The 14,656-nt window shown below is 40.6% G+C and overlaps 1 protein-coding gene and 1 long non-coding RNA gene across 3 annotated transcripts; both read right to left on the bottom strand.

Annotated features, from left to right (window-relative positions):
- Positions 1–3,606: 3,606 nt before the first annotated feature.
- On the bottom strand, positions 3,607–4,682 carry LOC134335294 (uncharacterized). 2 transcript variants are annotated; one of them, XR_010015562.1, is made up of 4 exons: positions 4,290–4,682; positions 4,066–4,184; positions 3,877–3,985; positions 3,607–3,785 (listed from the first exon to the last, which is right to left on the bottom strand). It is a non-coding gene; the product is annotated as an uncharacterized LOC134335294 (long non-coding RNA). The 2 variants fall into 2 exon arrangements; XR_010015561.1 differs by having other exon boundaries at positions 4,066–4,648.
- A 10-nt stretch (positions 4,683–4,692) lies between these two features.
- LOC134302044 (arf-GAP with coiled-coil, ANK repeat and PH domain-containing protein 2-like) lies at positions 4,693–9,594 on the bottom strand. Its single transcript, XM_062987037.1, has 11 exons — positions 9,553–9,594; positions 9,349–9,449; positions 9,150–9,252; positions 8,552–8,667; positions 8,290–8,341; positions 7,760–7,860; positions 7,185–7,457; positions 5,821–5,890; positions 5,611–5,705; positions 4,815–4,958; positions 4,693–4,699 (listed from the first exon to the last, which is right to left on the bottom strand). The coding sequence occupies exons 1-11, from the start codon at positions 9,592–9,594 to the stop codon at positions 4,693–4,695; spliced, it is 1,104 nt and encodes a 367-aa protein (XP_062843107.1).
- Positions 9,595–14,656: the final 5,062 nt, after the last annotated feature.

Genomic DNA, 14,656 nt, shown 5'->3' with positions numbered 1-14,656 from the left:
CCATGAACTATGGAAGCCCCAAGGGGTCAAAACACACTCACTTCGTATAGAAACGTCCATCAAATGTCACGATACAAGCACAGAAAAGTCTGTTACAATAACTACGCCTTATCCCACCTAAAGCACCGCTGATCTACAATATTTGGAGAAATTCTAACCTACAATCTGACATATATACGAAGTCAGGGGTCTCTGCTGGATAGTATTTCTGCCTAGTATGTGAGTGAATTACAGCTTTCTCTTGTCCCAGCAGTTTTTAACATCAGTACATTTAGCATAAAATGTGTTCACCATTTTAATTGTAACATTTCACTTAAAAATCCTTGTTTTCTTCTTTTTTTTTTTAAATGTGATTAATCGCGATTAACTATATGAAATTATGAGATTAATCGCGATTAAAAATGTTAATCGTTTGACAGCCCTAATATATATATATATATATACAGTGTATCACAAAAGTGAGTACACCCCTCACATTTCTGCAGATATTTAAGTATATCTTTTCATGGGACAACACTGACAAAATGACACTTTGACACAATGAAAAGTAGTCTGTGTGCAGCTTATATAACAGTGTAAATTTATTCTTCCCTCAAAATAACTCAATATACAGCCATTAATGTCTAAACCACCGGCAACAAAAGTGAGTACACCCCTAAGAGACTACACCCCTAAATGTCCAAATTGAGCACTGCTTGTCATTTTCCCTCCAAAATATCATGTGATTTGTTAGTGTTACTAGGTCTCAGGTGTGCATAGGGAGCAGGTGTGTTCAATTTAGTAGTACAGCTCTCACACTCTCTCATACTGGTCACTGAAAGTTCCAACATGGCACCTCATGGCAAAGAACTCTCTGAGGATCTTAAAAGACGAATTGTTGCGCTACATGAAGATGGCCAAGGCTACAAGAAGATTGCCAACACCCTGAAACTGAGCTGCAGCACAGTGGCCAAGATCATCCAGCGTTTTAAAAGAGCAGGGTCCACTCAGAACAGACCTCGCGTTGGTCGTCCAAAGAAGCTGAGTGCACGTGCTCAGCGTCACATCCAACTGCTGTCTTTGAAAGATAGGCGCAGGAGTGCTGTCAGCATTGCTGCAGAGATTGAAAAGGTGGGGGGTCAGCCTGTCAGTGCTCAGACCATACGCCGCACACTACATCAAATTGGTCTGCATGGCTGTCACCCCAGAAGGAAGCCTCTTCTGAAGTCTCTACACAAGAAAGCCCGCAAACAGTTTGCTGAAGACATGTCAACAAAGGACATGGATTACTGGAACCATGTCCTATGGTCTGATGAGACCAAGATTAATTTGTTTGGTTCAGATGGTCTCAAGCATGTGTGGCGGCAATCAGGTGAGGAGTACAAAGATAAGTGTGTCATGCCTACAGTCAAGCATGGTGGTGGGAATGCCATGGTCTGGGGCTGCATGGGTGCAGCAGGTGTTGGGGAGTTACATTTCATTGAGGGACACATGAACTCCAATATGTACTGTGAAATACTGAAGCAGAGCATGATCCCCTCCCTCCGGAAACTGGGTCGCAGGGCAGTGTTCCAGCATGATAATGACCCCAAACACACCTCTAAGACGACCACTGCTTTATTGAAGAGGCTGAGGGTAAAGGTGATGGACTGGCCAAGCATGTCTCCAGACCTAAACCCAATAGAACATCTTTGGGGCATCCTCAAGCGGAAGGTGGAGGAGCGCAAAGTCTCGAATATCCGCCAGCTCCGTGATGTCGTCATGGAGGAGTGGAAAAGCATTCCAGTGGCAACCTGTGAAGCTCTGGTAAACTCCATGCCCAGGAGAGTTAAGGCAGTTTTGGGAAATAATGGTGGCCACACAAAATATTGACACTTCAGGAACTTTCACTAAGGGGTGTACTCACTTTTGTTGCCGGTGGTTTAGACATTAATGGCTGTATATTGAGTTATTTTGAGGGAAGAATAAATTTACACTGTTACATAAGCTGCACACAGACTACTTTTCATTGTGTCAAAGTGTCATTTTGTCAGTGTTGTCCCATGAAAAGATATACTTAAATATCTGCAGAAATGTGAGGGGTGTACTCACTTTTGTGATACACTGTATATACAGTACATCGATCAGCCATAACATTAAAACCACCTCCTCGTTTCTACACTCACTGTCCATTTTATCAGTTCCACTTACCATATAGAAGCACTTTGTAGTTCTACAATTACTGACTGTAGTCCATCTGTTTCTCTGCATGCTTTTTTTAGCCCCCTTTCACCCTGTTCTTCAATGGTCAGGACCACCACAGAGCAGGTATTATTTAGGTGGTGGATCATTCTCAGCACTGCAGTGACACTGACATGGTGGTGGTGTGTTAGTGTGTGTTGTGCTGGTATGAGTGGATCAGACACAGCAGCACTGCTGGAGTTTTTAAATACCGTGTCCACTCACTGTCCACTCTATCAGACACTCCTACCTAGTTGGTCCACCTTGTAGATGTAAAGTCAGAAATGATCGCTCATCTATTGCTGCTGTTTAAGTTGACTTTTATCAGTGGTTTTAATGTTATGGCTGATCAGTATATATACAGTCCCCTGCAAAAGTATTGGAACAGTGAGGCCAATCCCTTTATTTTTGATGTAGACTGAAAACATTTGGGTTTGACATTAAAAGATGAATATGAGACAAAAGATCAACATTTCAGCTTTTATTTCCAGATCTGGATCTGATACACAGTTCAGAAGATAGCACCTTTTGTCTGAACCCACCCATTTTTCTTGTGAGCAAAAGTATTGGAACACGTTATAGATGAAATAAAATAAAAACTTTAAATACTGCCGTAAAAAAACACATATCAGGTTGCTCAGAAATGTCTTTATGTGCCATTTTGTTTATGATTCACCTTCTGAGATCTATACAGAGCCTACCAGATTTTATGTTTTTAATGATTGAGGCTGATTTGAATCTAATAATTACAATTAGCCTTTTTATATAGACCAACGTCAGAAACTCTGGTCAATTATAATCTTCTCATTTCTTATTAGTGAACATGCCACACAATTATAACATTTATAATGACATGACACCACCAGTGCTTTTAAAACCCACATTAATCATACAGAGAAAGAACAATACAACAATACTGTAAGTGTGTTACTGTCATAGATTGAAAAACTGCTGCAAGATGACATACACATGTGTCCTTCACAGGTTTCTGTAATATTTTAATCTAATATATTTGATATAAAGTGGTCGTTAATTAAGAGCGACAGCATGGAAAAGTGTTTGTAGTACAGAGGTAGTGAGGGGTGGATCATAATAAAACATGAGTTTACTAGAGCGCCTCCTTGTGGCCATAAACGCTTCTGACAATCTTGCAGAATCATTATAGCGACTAAAGAAAACTTTAATAAAACAACAATTAAAGACACATTAAAAAAACAAGGCTAAGAATTTATATAGATTTTAAAAATCTGTTTTAATTTCGGGTCATACTGGCTTGTTTTGTGCTCACCAATGTGGCAGTAAGACTTTAATCTGACCCAAAACAGCGGCTCCACTTCATTAGTAATAGAAAAGTGAACTAATACTGTAACAGTGTTTAACATATTAGAGAAACAACACACACATCAGTGATATTTCTATAATTATACTTTATTTTTACTCTAATTAAACAGACTACAGTTGATGTGAAGATCTGTGGAGTCTCTTCAGGTTGATCTTGAATATCATGGACAGGGATCTTCTGTGGTTGTTGGACTGCACTGGTGAGGATATTTTAGCACCAGAAGTTGATGTACAGCTGTGTGACACTACAAACACAATCAAGTCATATTAGCCAGTGTTCAGAATCACTGACTGTATTTAAACATTTATAGTATTGATACATTAGGAGTGATGTACCATGATGCGCTGGTGCTGGTCTGCTAGTCTCCTCTCATCTACTGTCATTTACAACACAGTGTACGATGTGCTGGAGCTTCCTGTGGTTCTGGTCTGATGGTCTGACAGGCTGTGAAAATGCAACTTGATCAGATTAAGATTCAACTGTGAGTTTATTTAGAGATTAAGCAGGAAATTTAACATGTTCACCATTAAATTAATATTCCCAGCAGTCTCATGCTGATAGCAAAGCACCTCAGCTGGGTTCATATATGGGTGCTGGTGAAGGATTGTGCTGTAGTGTGACTCTCCCTCAATAGTCCTTCAGGCTGTGGAAATAAAACTGCATTAGTGCATCATTTTCTTCTTCTTCTGGCTGCTCCCATATTTAGGCGTGGCTGCCAGTGATATTTATTATATTTATTCTATTTTACCTTGTAGTCCTGCACACTTGCTATTGTGTTTTACTGCTTTCTTTACTGATATTGTTACAACCAGCCCAGTAACACATTAAACTAGCACAGATGAACACGGTTCTTATAGCACCAAATGATCATGTGTTCTGTCCTGCACCTCAGCCATCAGAACCCTGATTTCATTCCAACATCCCGTCAATAATAAACTTACAGCCGTTAATATTGTATGAGTGAGTGTATAAGGAGGGTCTAGGTGATGGTGATATTATCTATGTGTGATGATGTTACGTTAGTTTGCTCTTGTTTTACTGGGAAGAGGTGAAATTTTTGCCAAATATAAAATAAGAGTTTTGGATTCATTGTGTGTGTGTGTGTGTGTGTGTGTGTGTGTGTGTGTTAGAGTTTTAATGGCATTTGATGTTCAGCAGCTGCAGTATTTCGGCCATCAGCTGTAATTCTTTTTCCAGCATCTTAGCCATTTTCTGCAGTTCCTCAGCCAGCAGTCGTGGTTCTACAGCCAGCAGTCGTGGTTCTACAGCCAGCAGTCGTGGTTCCTCGGCCAGCAGTCGTGGTTCCTCGGCCAGCAGTCGTGGTTCTTCTGACAACAGCTGAGGTTCTTGATCAGGTTCCTTCCTGATGAAGCGCTGCTGGATGTATTTGGCTCTGATGTAAGATTCCACATCGTCCCTGAAGAACAGAGAAAGAAGCAGATAATAACACACACAGTGAGAGGCTTTAATAGTAGATGTTTGATCTAAAGGAATCTTTACAGTAACACGATTCATTTTACACAAATGATCATTACAACCTAAGATTAACCAGCATTTTAATTTTATATTTAAACTGTTTTCTCAGTAAAGACAACAAATGAAACTGTACAGACTTAAATATCAACAGTTTCTAACTGGATAAGTTATTAAATACGTTTATTTGGAAGCTTAGTGATGCTGAACAACATGGACTAAGACCAGGACTGAGTTTTGATGGGTCTCAGTTGTTCACACAAGGACATTTTCTTTATTTTAAACCATTTAATGATGTTTTGAGTAACAGTTTTGCTTAAAAACAACTTTTCTTGTTATAGCTTCTACCAGAAGGGAGCGTTTTTTTATCCTGTATCTATCTGTACTGTGTATCAGTAGTTTTTATATAAATCCTGACCAGACTGCCAGTCCCTGCAGCTGTAGGTCTATGGAATGACCGTATTCTACCATATTTTACCACAGTAAAGGAGGTATCTGATCTCAGCCATAAAAGCTCTACAGCATGAGATTGAAGCCAGTCTTATTAATTTAAAATAATCTATTGTGTGAGTGTGTGTGTGTGTGTGTGTGTGCACCTTGAGTCTCCAGGCTGAGGTTTTCTGATCCCGAGTTCCTCCCTGCGAGCTTCATAGATCAGATTCATCATGTTGTTTCCTCGCTCGCACATAAGCTGCACACACACACACACGCACACACACACAACAAACACTGAATTAAAGCTCGGACTCACATGTACACACAAAATAAGTGTGAGTGTGTGTTTGTGTGTGTGTGTGTGCACTTACCTGAATGGTTTCAGGTGTCCACGTGTCCAGAATTAGAGACCTCACCCTGGAGATGTTTACTCCTAAACTCCTGGATCAGAGAGAGAACATCAGGAGCTCAGCACTTATCACTCAGTGTTCAGAACTATTCACAATTCTTTATAGTCCCACAGTAAAAGATTGAAACCTCTTTTAAATGGTCTGTCAGACTCATTTATACTAATATAACACATTTAGAAGGAACACACAAATAATATTTTAGCTGTGATGGTGAACAGCACTGGTGTTTGTATGTGTGAACATTGTGATGTAGGATGTAGACGCTGCAGCAGGTGTGTTATTCTTCACTGGTGTTTGTGTGTGTGTGAATGTTGTGATGTAGGATGTAGCCGCTGCAGCAGGTGTGTTATTCTTCACAGGTGTTTGTGTGTGTGTGAATGTTGTGATGTAGGATGTAGCTGCTGCAGCAGGTGTGTTATTCTTCACAGGTGTTTGTGTGTGTGTGAATGTTGTGATGTAGGATGTAGCCGCTGCAGCAGGTGTGTTATTCTTCACTGGTGTTTGTGTGTGTGAATGTTGTGATGTAGGATGTAGCCGCTGCAGCAGGTGTGTTATTCTTCACAGGTGTTTGTGTGTGTGAATGTTGTGATGTAGGATGTAGCCGCTGCAGCAGGTGTGTTATTCTTCACTGGTGTTTGTGTGTGTGAATGTTGTGATGTAGGATGTAGCCGCTGCAGCAGGTGTGTTATTCTTCACAGGTGTTTGTGTGTGTGTGAATGTTGTGATGTAGGATGTAGCCGCTGCAGCAGGTGTGTTATTCTTCACTGGTGTTTGTGTGTGTGTGAATGTTGTGATGTAGGATGTAGCTGCTGCAGCAGGTGTGTTATTCTTCACAGGTGTTTGTGTGTGTGAATGTTGTGATGTAGGATGTAGCTGCTGCAGCAGGTGTGTTATTCTTCACAGGTGTTTGTGTGTGTGAACGTTGTGATGTAGGATGTAGCCGCTGCGGCAGGTGTGTTATTCTTCACAGGTGTTTGTGTGTGTGAATGTTGTGATGTAGGATGTAGCCGCTGCAGCAGGTAAGATAAGATAAGATAATCCTTTATTAGTCCCACAGTGGGGAAATTCACAGTGTTGCAGCAGCGAAGGGACAGTAAAGCACTCAGTACAAAAAATAGACAATAAAAAGTACAGCGTATAACAATAATAATAATAATAAAAAGTCAAAAACTCTGAAAAAACTAAATATTTACAAATAATTACAAACAATAATTGCACATGGGAAAAAATATTGCACATATTGCACATTGTAATAATTACATGGGGAAAAAGTTGCACATTGTTATGAATGTGCAACTTGTGTTATTCTTCACAGGTGTTTGTACCTGTGGATGCCGGAACACCGGATACACAGTGTGATCCCCTGATTAACGCTGGCCCATTCCGGCTCGGGCCGGCCGCACTCGCAGCACGTGTCGTTCCCCTCGATAGCCCTGATCTTCTGTACTGGACTTTCATCTTTCTGTGAAGGTCCTGTGGTCAGCACTGACTTCACCTCCTGACCTGATGTGCTGTTAAAGGCCGTGATGATGCTGCTCTGTATAGCGCTGATCCAACCCTGTCTCGTCTCCTCTGAATCAGCCTGCAGTGTAACACTCCTACACACACACACACACACACACACACTGACTGTACACTATACAAACATCTATAACACATGCTAACGTGTCTTTATATCATATCCTGCAATGAATAAAGCAGAATGTTAATAATACTTCTGTATTACACGTAACAGTTTATCTAATATATAACTAACATGAAGTGAACACCTCTGTATAACACCCACTTTATATCATGCTAAAATAACAGCACAAATCTGTGTGAACCCGTATTTAATGTGGCCGCGACGTTTCATAAATACATTAAATTCTGGTCATGGTCCCTGTTCAGCTGGACTCACTTTGTAGGTGTGATGATCTGGAAGCAGCAGCAGCGTCGGGTTTCCTCACACGGTGTAACCAAGCACAGACGCAGATCCTCCACCATCACGGTGGTTTTATTCTGCACACACACACACACACACACACACAGTATTTAATTAAAAGTCTAATTACAGTCTGAAAGAGGACGGGAGCTTAGTTTTATTTGATTCATCATTTAATCGTTTCATTATTAACAGAACTTGCTGTGACAGCATCAGGACGCCAGATCCTTTATATTTAAATCTTATTTTTATTGTGTTTGGGTCGAGCTTTCCATGTACAGCAAACACTTGCTGGTGGAGGTAATAAAACTACACAGTAAGCAGCCAGTGAATGATGGTGTTTAAGGAAACGTGTTTGTTTAAAAGGATTAAAGATGATTTTCTTTACACAAGATGATATTTGAACAGGATGCTGCAGTGTGCAGGAGAGCTTCAGTAAATCTGCTTCATACATTAATATGATTCTTATTTTTTATATCATGAACATGAGGACTTGTTAGACTCACCTTAAACTTGGACTGGTAGAGAATCTGGTGGTTCTTTATGGAGAACCAGCGTCTGCAGAGAAGAAAACACACAGAACTTAAACATCCAAACATCTGCAGGATACTGAACTGAACCCTGAAATCAAGCAGAAATCAAACCCTCTTGTTCTGCTCAGTAAAGACGTTTTAATCACCTACAATCATTTTACCTCAACGATACGATGAAAATCATCCTGATACATATTAAAGTAGAATGAAAAGCTTTTAGTTCTTCTCCACAAACCTGCTCCATGTTTTAAATGCATTAGTGGCTCTCTTGAACAGAAAACCCTCCATCATGATCCCATCTTCAGCCTCCACATCATCATCATCATCATCATCGCTCTTCAGCTCGGCGTCCTGAGGAAACAGTTCAAAGCCACTTCAGTAAAACTCAATAAAACACGTCTACATTTAATGAAACCTCTCATGGTCTAATATCTATAAATATTTCTATTAAACAGTTATAAATCAAGCTTGGTTCTCCGGGAGCTCAGGTCGATGTGCCACGCCCCTCTCTCGAGGAGTACACGTTAGAGGTTGGTCAGTGAAGCTAATGATCCACAGCTGCTCCTCACTGCAGGTGTGATGCTCAGGGCGTTTAAGGGAGCAGCTTTGGATCCTTCAGCGGAGACGAGTTTTGACTTTGTCCTGCTTTTGGTGTAACTACTCATGTTGGTCGACGGCTTCAGGTTAAACATCTCAGATTTAATCCCACATAATCCGTCATTTTATTTTACTTCTGCATTGAAGACAATAAAGGATTTAAAGATCCACCAGCAGAAATGTGATCTTGTGAGAAAGTGATTCTAGTGATCTAAAGTGAATAGAAATACAATCACCTCCTGATCTGATGTGGTGCTGAAGGCTGTGATGATGCTGCTCTGTGTGGCTCTGATCCAATCCTGTCTGATCTTCTCTGAATCAGCCTGGAGCATCCAGGTCCTGATCACACACACACACACACACAGTGGATTATTTTCTAATATATGAATGAAACAAACTCTCATTAGAATGGAATTGCTGCTGAACTGGACTCACTTTGTAGGTGTGATGAGCTGAAAGCAGAAGCAGCGTCTGACATCCTCACACTGTTTAACTGAACACAGACGCAGATCCTGCACCAGCACGTTCACGTTATCCTGTGTACAAACACAAAGCTCACACCAGAACTCATCATCACATCATAACACATCATGACATGTGACTTTAGTCCTCTCAGGCCCTGATTTAATACAGATCTACAACTTCATCACATCTACATTCAGGATTTAAACGTGCAAACATGATGGACATGAAAAAGTGCTTCTGTTCTGACCGGGTGCTAGCATAGCATTAGCTATAGAACTGTATGAATGTTTCTTTAAGAATGAGAGAAGTCAAGGATTGGTGTAGGAACAGATTCTGTGCTGGTGTGAAAATGAGCATTTAAGATCATCTCAGGTAAATAAAAGTCATGTGACTGACGTTTAACTTCTTCCTGTAGACGATCTGGTTGTTCTGAATGGAGAACCAGCGCCTGTAGAGAGAAACAGCACAAATAAAACACCACAATGATACTGAACGCTGGTTTAGAGCTTAAATCTGTCTTTTCTTCTCTGTTAAACTGATTTGTAGGATCATTAATTGCAGGATAAAGAATTAATTGTAGAATAAAACATTCATTTATATTAATAAACTGCTATTAGAGGACAGAACTGTGGCAGCTACTGAAACAGTCGATTCTCCCAGCAGCTCTTTATATACACGACAGATAAACTGATGTTACAATAATCATATTCACTGTATTTTAATTCATCATAATGAAATAAATAAAGTATAATTATTATTATACAGCTGTTGTTCACTATAGAACATCACAGCATGTGGTCGATTTTAGCTTCCTGTTAGCTATACATTTATAATATCGTGTTAATGGATATTTGTAGTAAATCTGAACATTTTATTATTAGATTAACAGTTATAAATAAAAGTAAAAATAGTTTTTAATGATATTCAGCTTCAGTAAGAACATTTGTAACAAACACAGCCTGTAATTTACTGTGAATTTAAAATGTAATTAAATTAAAGTGTATTTTAGATGTTTAAAAAGAAGCTCTTACACTAAATGTGATGTTTAAAGAGAATAATTCTGTTTAAAATCATGAATAAATGTGTTTTAATGTGATGAAGGTAATAAAGTTGAAGTGTACTGAGGTTGTAGCCTGATTTCACTGCTACACAAATAAAACAGATGATTTTCTGATGATTCTGATTTAATAACATTAAACATGATTTACATTCACGTCTACAGTGTTGGCTAAGCCGTGTGATTTTAGCTCAACACAAACCTGCTCCATGTTTTAAAGATGTTGTCCATCCTGATGAACAGATAACCCTGCTTCATGGTACCGTCCTCCACGTCCAGATCATCACCCGAGTCGTCCTGAGGTGAAACTTTATTAGAAACTCGATTAAAGAGTCTGAATATGGCTGAGCTCCTCATTATAGAGGCGTTAGTTTCAGCAGATCTCTTCTCTTGATCCTCCACCATGAGAGAAAAGCAAAATGCTGAAGCTTCATTACAGTCAGACTTTAGAACACGGTAACACAGAGATGATGTCACAATACTCAGCAGCTCAGTTCCACGTCCTTCACTTCCACTCACCTTCACTTCTGTGTGCTTCAGTACATTCAGCTCATTTTCATCAACCGCTTCATCCTGGTCAGGGTCACAGTGGGTCCAGTTCCTCTGGAAAATACCCTGCATAGATCACCAGTCCATCTCATATACCCAACACCCCCCTGTTTTACACCACACACTCAGCTTAATTAGAGTAGCCAGTTATGCATATATTTGAGAGGTGTGAGGACACTGGAGCGTCTAAAGCTCTTCCTGCTCACATAGTAACCTGATGATAATGTAGTCAGGTGGTGCAGCGTGGTGCAGCGGTAAAAACACACGCTGGAACCAGAGCTGGGATCTCGGATGCATCGTATCACGTGAACAACGATTGGCCTGTTGTTCAGATATGGGTGGGACTAACCCGGATGGGGTCTCTCTCTCATGACTGGTGCAATTACAACTTCTGCTGGCTGATTGAGAGTGCTGTCAGGGTGTGTCTCTCTATACACAACGCTGAGCTGCACTGCACTCGTCAAAGTGTAGGTGATAAGATGCATACGGCTGCTGCCCACGTGTCGGAGGGGGCGTGGATTAGCTTCATTCTCCTCAATCAGAGCAGGGATTGGCATTGGTGGAGAGGAAGCATGACATGCTAAAAAGGAGAAAAAGGGGTGAAAATACATCAACAAAATAAAAGAAAAAAAGAAAATAAAATAGTGAACAGCACATTAAACACTGATTCTGTCGACATATTAGCTAATTTTATTGTTTCTCCAAGTCAAACCAGGATGGGTTCAGGTTACGACTTTGACTGGCTGCTACAAAACTTGAATCTGTTTATTATTGTTATTATGTTACTCAGAAGTGAAGTCATGGTTTGGATTATTTATCTATAAATCTTTCAGATCATTAAAGATCATTAAAAGTGCATGTGGTGCATGACTGAAGGAACCAACATGCTGAGGCAGATAGAAACTGAAACTACAAGTTGGGCCATTTATATGGATACACCTAAATAAAATGGGAATGGTTGGTGATATTAACTTCCTGTTTGTGGCACATTAGCATATGGGAGGGGGGAAACTTTTCAAGATGGGTGGTGACCATGGCGGCCATTTTGAAGTCGGCCATTTTGGATCCAACTTTAGTTTTTTCAATGGGAAGAGGGTCATGTGACACATCAAACTTATTGAGAATTTCACAAGAAAAACAATGGTGTGCTTGGTTTTAACATAACTTTATTCTTTCATGAGTTATTTACAAGTTTCTGACCACTTTAAAATGTGTTCAAAGTGCTGCCCATTGTGTTGGATTGTCAATGCAACCCTCTTCTCCCACTCTTCACACACTGATAGCAACAACACAGAAGAAATGCTAGCACAGGCTTCCAGTATCCGTAGTTTCAGGTGCTGCACATCTCGTATCTTCACAGCATAGACAATTGCCTTCAGATGACCCCAAAGATAAAAGTCTAAGGGGGTCAGATCGGGAGACCTTGGGGGCCATTCAACTGGCCCACGACGACCAATCCACTTTCCAGGAAACTGTTCATCTAGGAATGCTCGGACCTGACACCCATAATGTGGTGGTGCACCATCTTGCTGGAAAAACTCAGGGAACGTGCCAGCTTCAGTGCATAAAGAGGGAAACACATCATCATGTAGCAATTTGAAATATCCAGTGGCCTTGAGGTTTCCATTGATGAAGAATGGCCCCACTATCTTTGTACCCCATATACCACACCATACCATCAATTTTTGTGTTCCAACAGTCTTGGAGGGATCTATCCAATGTGGGTTAGTGTCAGACCAATAGCGGTGGTTTTGTTTGTTAACTTCACCATTCACATAAAAGTTTGCCTCATCACTGAACAAAATGTTCAGCAAATCCAACACTGAACCAGTTTCACGAAACTTTGCAAACAGTTTGCTAACTGTAGCATGGGAGATGGGTGGTCTCGTAGGGTGTCTTGCATTGAAATCTGCTGCAATGACCCGGGTACTGCGTTCACCAGACATCAACACAATTTCTATCCGCTCCTCACGTGTTAACCTCTGCGACATGTCAATGGCTGTAAACAAGAAGAAGCTTGTAAATAACTCATGAAAGAATAAAGTTACGTTAAAACCAAGCACACCATTGTTTTTCTTGTGGAATTCTCAATAAGTTCAATGTGTCACATGACCCTCTTTCCATTGAAAAAACTAAAGTTGGATCCAAAATGGCCGACTTCAAAATGGCCGCCATGGTCACCACCCATCTTGAAAAGTTTCCCCCCTCCCATATACTAATGTGCCACAAACAGGAAGTTAATATCACCAACCATTCCCATTTTATTTAGGTGTATCCATATAAATGGCCCACCCTGTACATTTGTTGATGTATAAATCTTCAGCAGAATGATGATGTTACTTAATCAAACTCTATAGTGCAGATCTGGTAAATAAGCACAGTCAGTACTGTACGATGCCGAGCGTTCTAATTATTATGTTCAGGTGTTTCAGTTACAACAATTCACAACACGTGAATAAAATCAATCACATCTAATAGATTCTATTCTACAAACTTTTTGGCAACAGTTTGGGGAAGGCCTGTTTCTATTCCAGTATGATTTTGTCCCTATAAAGACGTGGTTTTATAAGCTTGGTGTAAAGATACTTCAGTGGTCCTGACCTTAACCCTTTAATGGTCTCACCAAGTAAATAATGTTTCAAAAATAATTTCTTTGAATTTCTTAGTTTCTTGGGACTAAACCAACAACATACAAATTCATATTTTTATACTAGTGCCCTCAGTATTTTTAATGAGCCTCGACCAAACAGTTCAGATGATCACAAAAATGATCCAGCTTTCATGGATGATTTTTCAGCTGCAGCTTAACACACGTCAACCAAGGAGTAGATACGGCCCAAACAAGATCATTTTGTGGGAAGCCATTCTAAAGAGGGGAAAGCTGTTATAGTCCCCCCTCAAAAAGGTGTGGGGTGCATCTTAATATTAATGCACATTGTTTTATATAAGATAGGATAGAATCTTATATATCCTATCCAATATAGGATATTGGATAGGATATCCAATGCCTCCCATGGCTTCTCCTACCACTCCTATGCAGATGACACTCAGCTTGTTCTGTCATTTCCTTCTTCAGACACGCAAGTCTCAGCTCGCATCTCAGCATGTCTGCGAGATATCTCACAATGGATGTCAGCTCATCATCTAAAACTTAATCCCAGCAAGACAGAGATGTTGCTCATTCCTGGAGATCTGTCTCCAACCCAGGACCTAGTCATTTCTCTGGATGACTTCCTGATTAGACCATCTGATAAGGTTAGAAGTCTTGGTGTTGTCCTGGATAACCAGCTGACCTTCTCTCCTTATATAGCCAACATGACGAGATCGTGCCGGTTCCTCCTGTACAACATCAGGAAGATTCGGCCATTTCTCTCCAGAGAAGCTACCCAGATTCTGGTGCAATCACTTGTAATCTCTCGGTTGGACTACTGCAACTCCCTCCTGGCAGGAGCTCCCATGGCCACTATTAAACCCTTACAGCTCATTCAAAATGCAGCTGCCCGTCTGGTCTTTAACCAACCCAAACACTGCCACATCACCCCACTGCTGCGTTCTCTTCACTGGCTTCCTGTAGCTGCACGCATTCAGTTTAAAACACTGACGCTCGCCTACAAAGCCAAAAATGGACCAGCCCCAAGCTACCTTCGGGGTCTAATCAAACCCCGCTCTGTA

The sequence above is a fragment of the Trichomycterus rosablanca genome, chromosome 2 (assembly GCF_030014385.1).
Source record: "Trichomycterus rosablanca isolate fTriRos1 chromosome 2, fTriRos1.hap1, whole genome shotgun sequence".
Classification (NCBI taxonomy): domain Eukaryota; kingdom Metazoa; phylum Chordata; class Actinopteri; order Siluriformes; family Trichomycteridae; genus Trichomycterus; species Trichomycterus rosablanca.
This window is presented reverse-complemented; position numbering and strand designations above follow the sequence as displayed.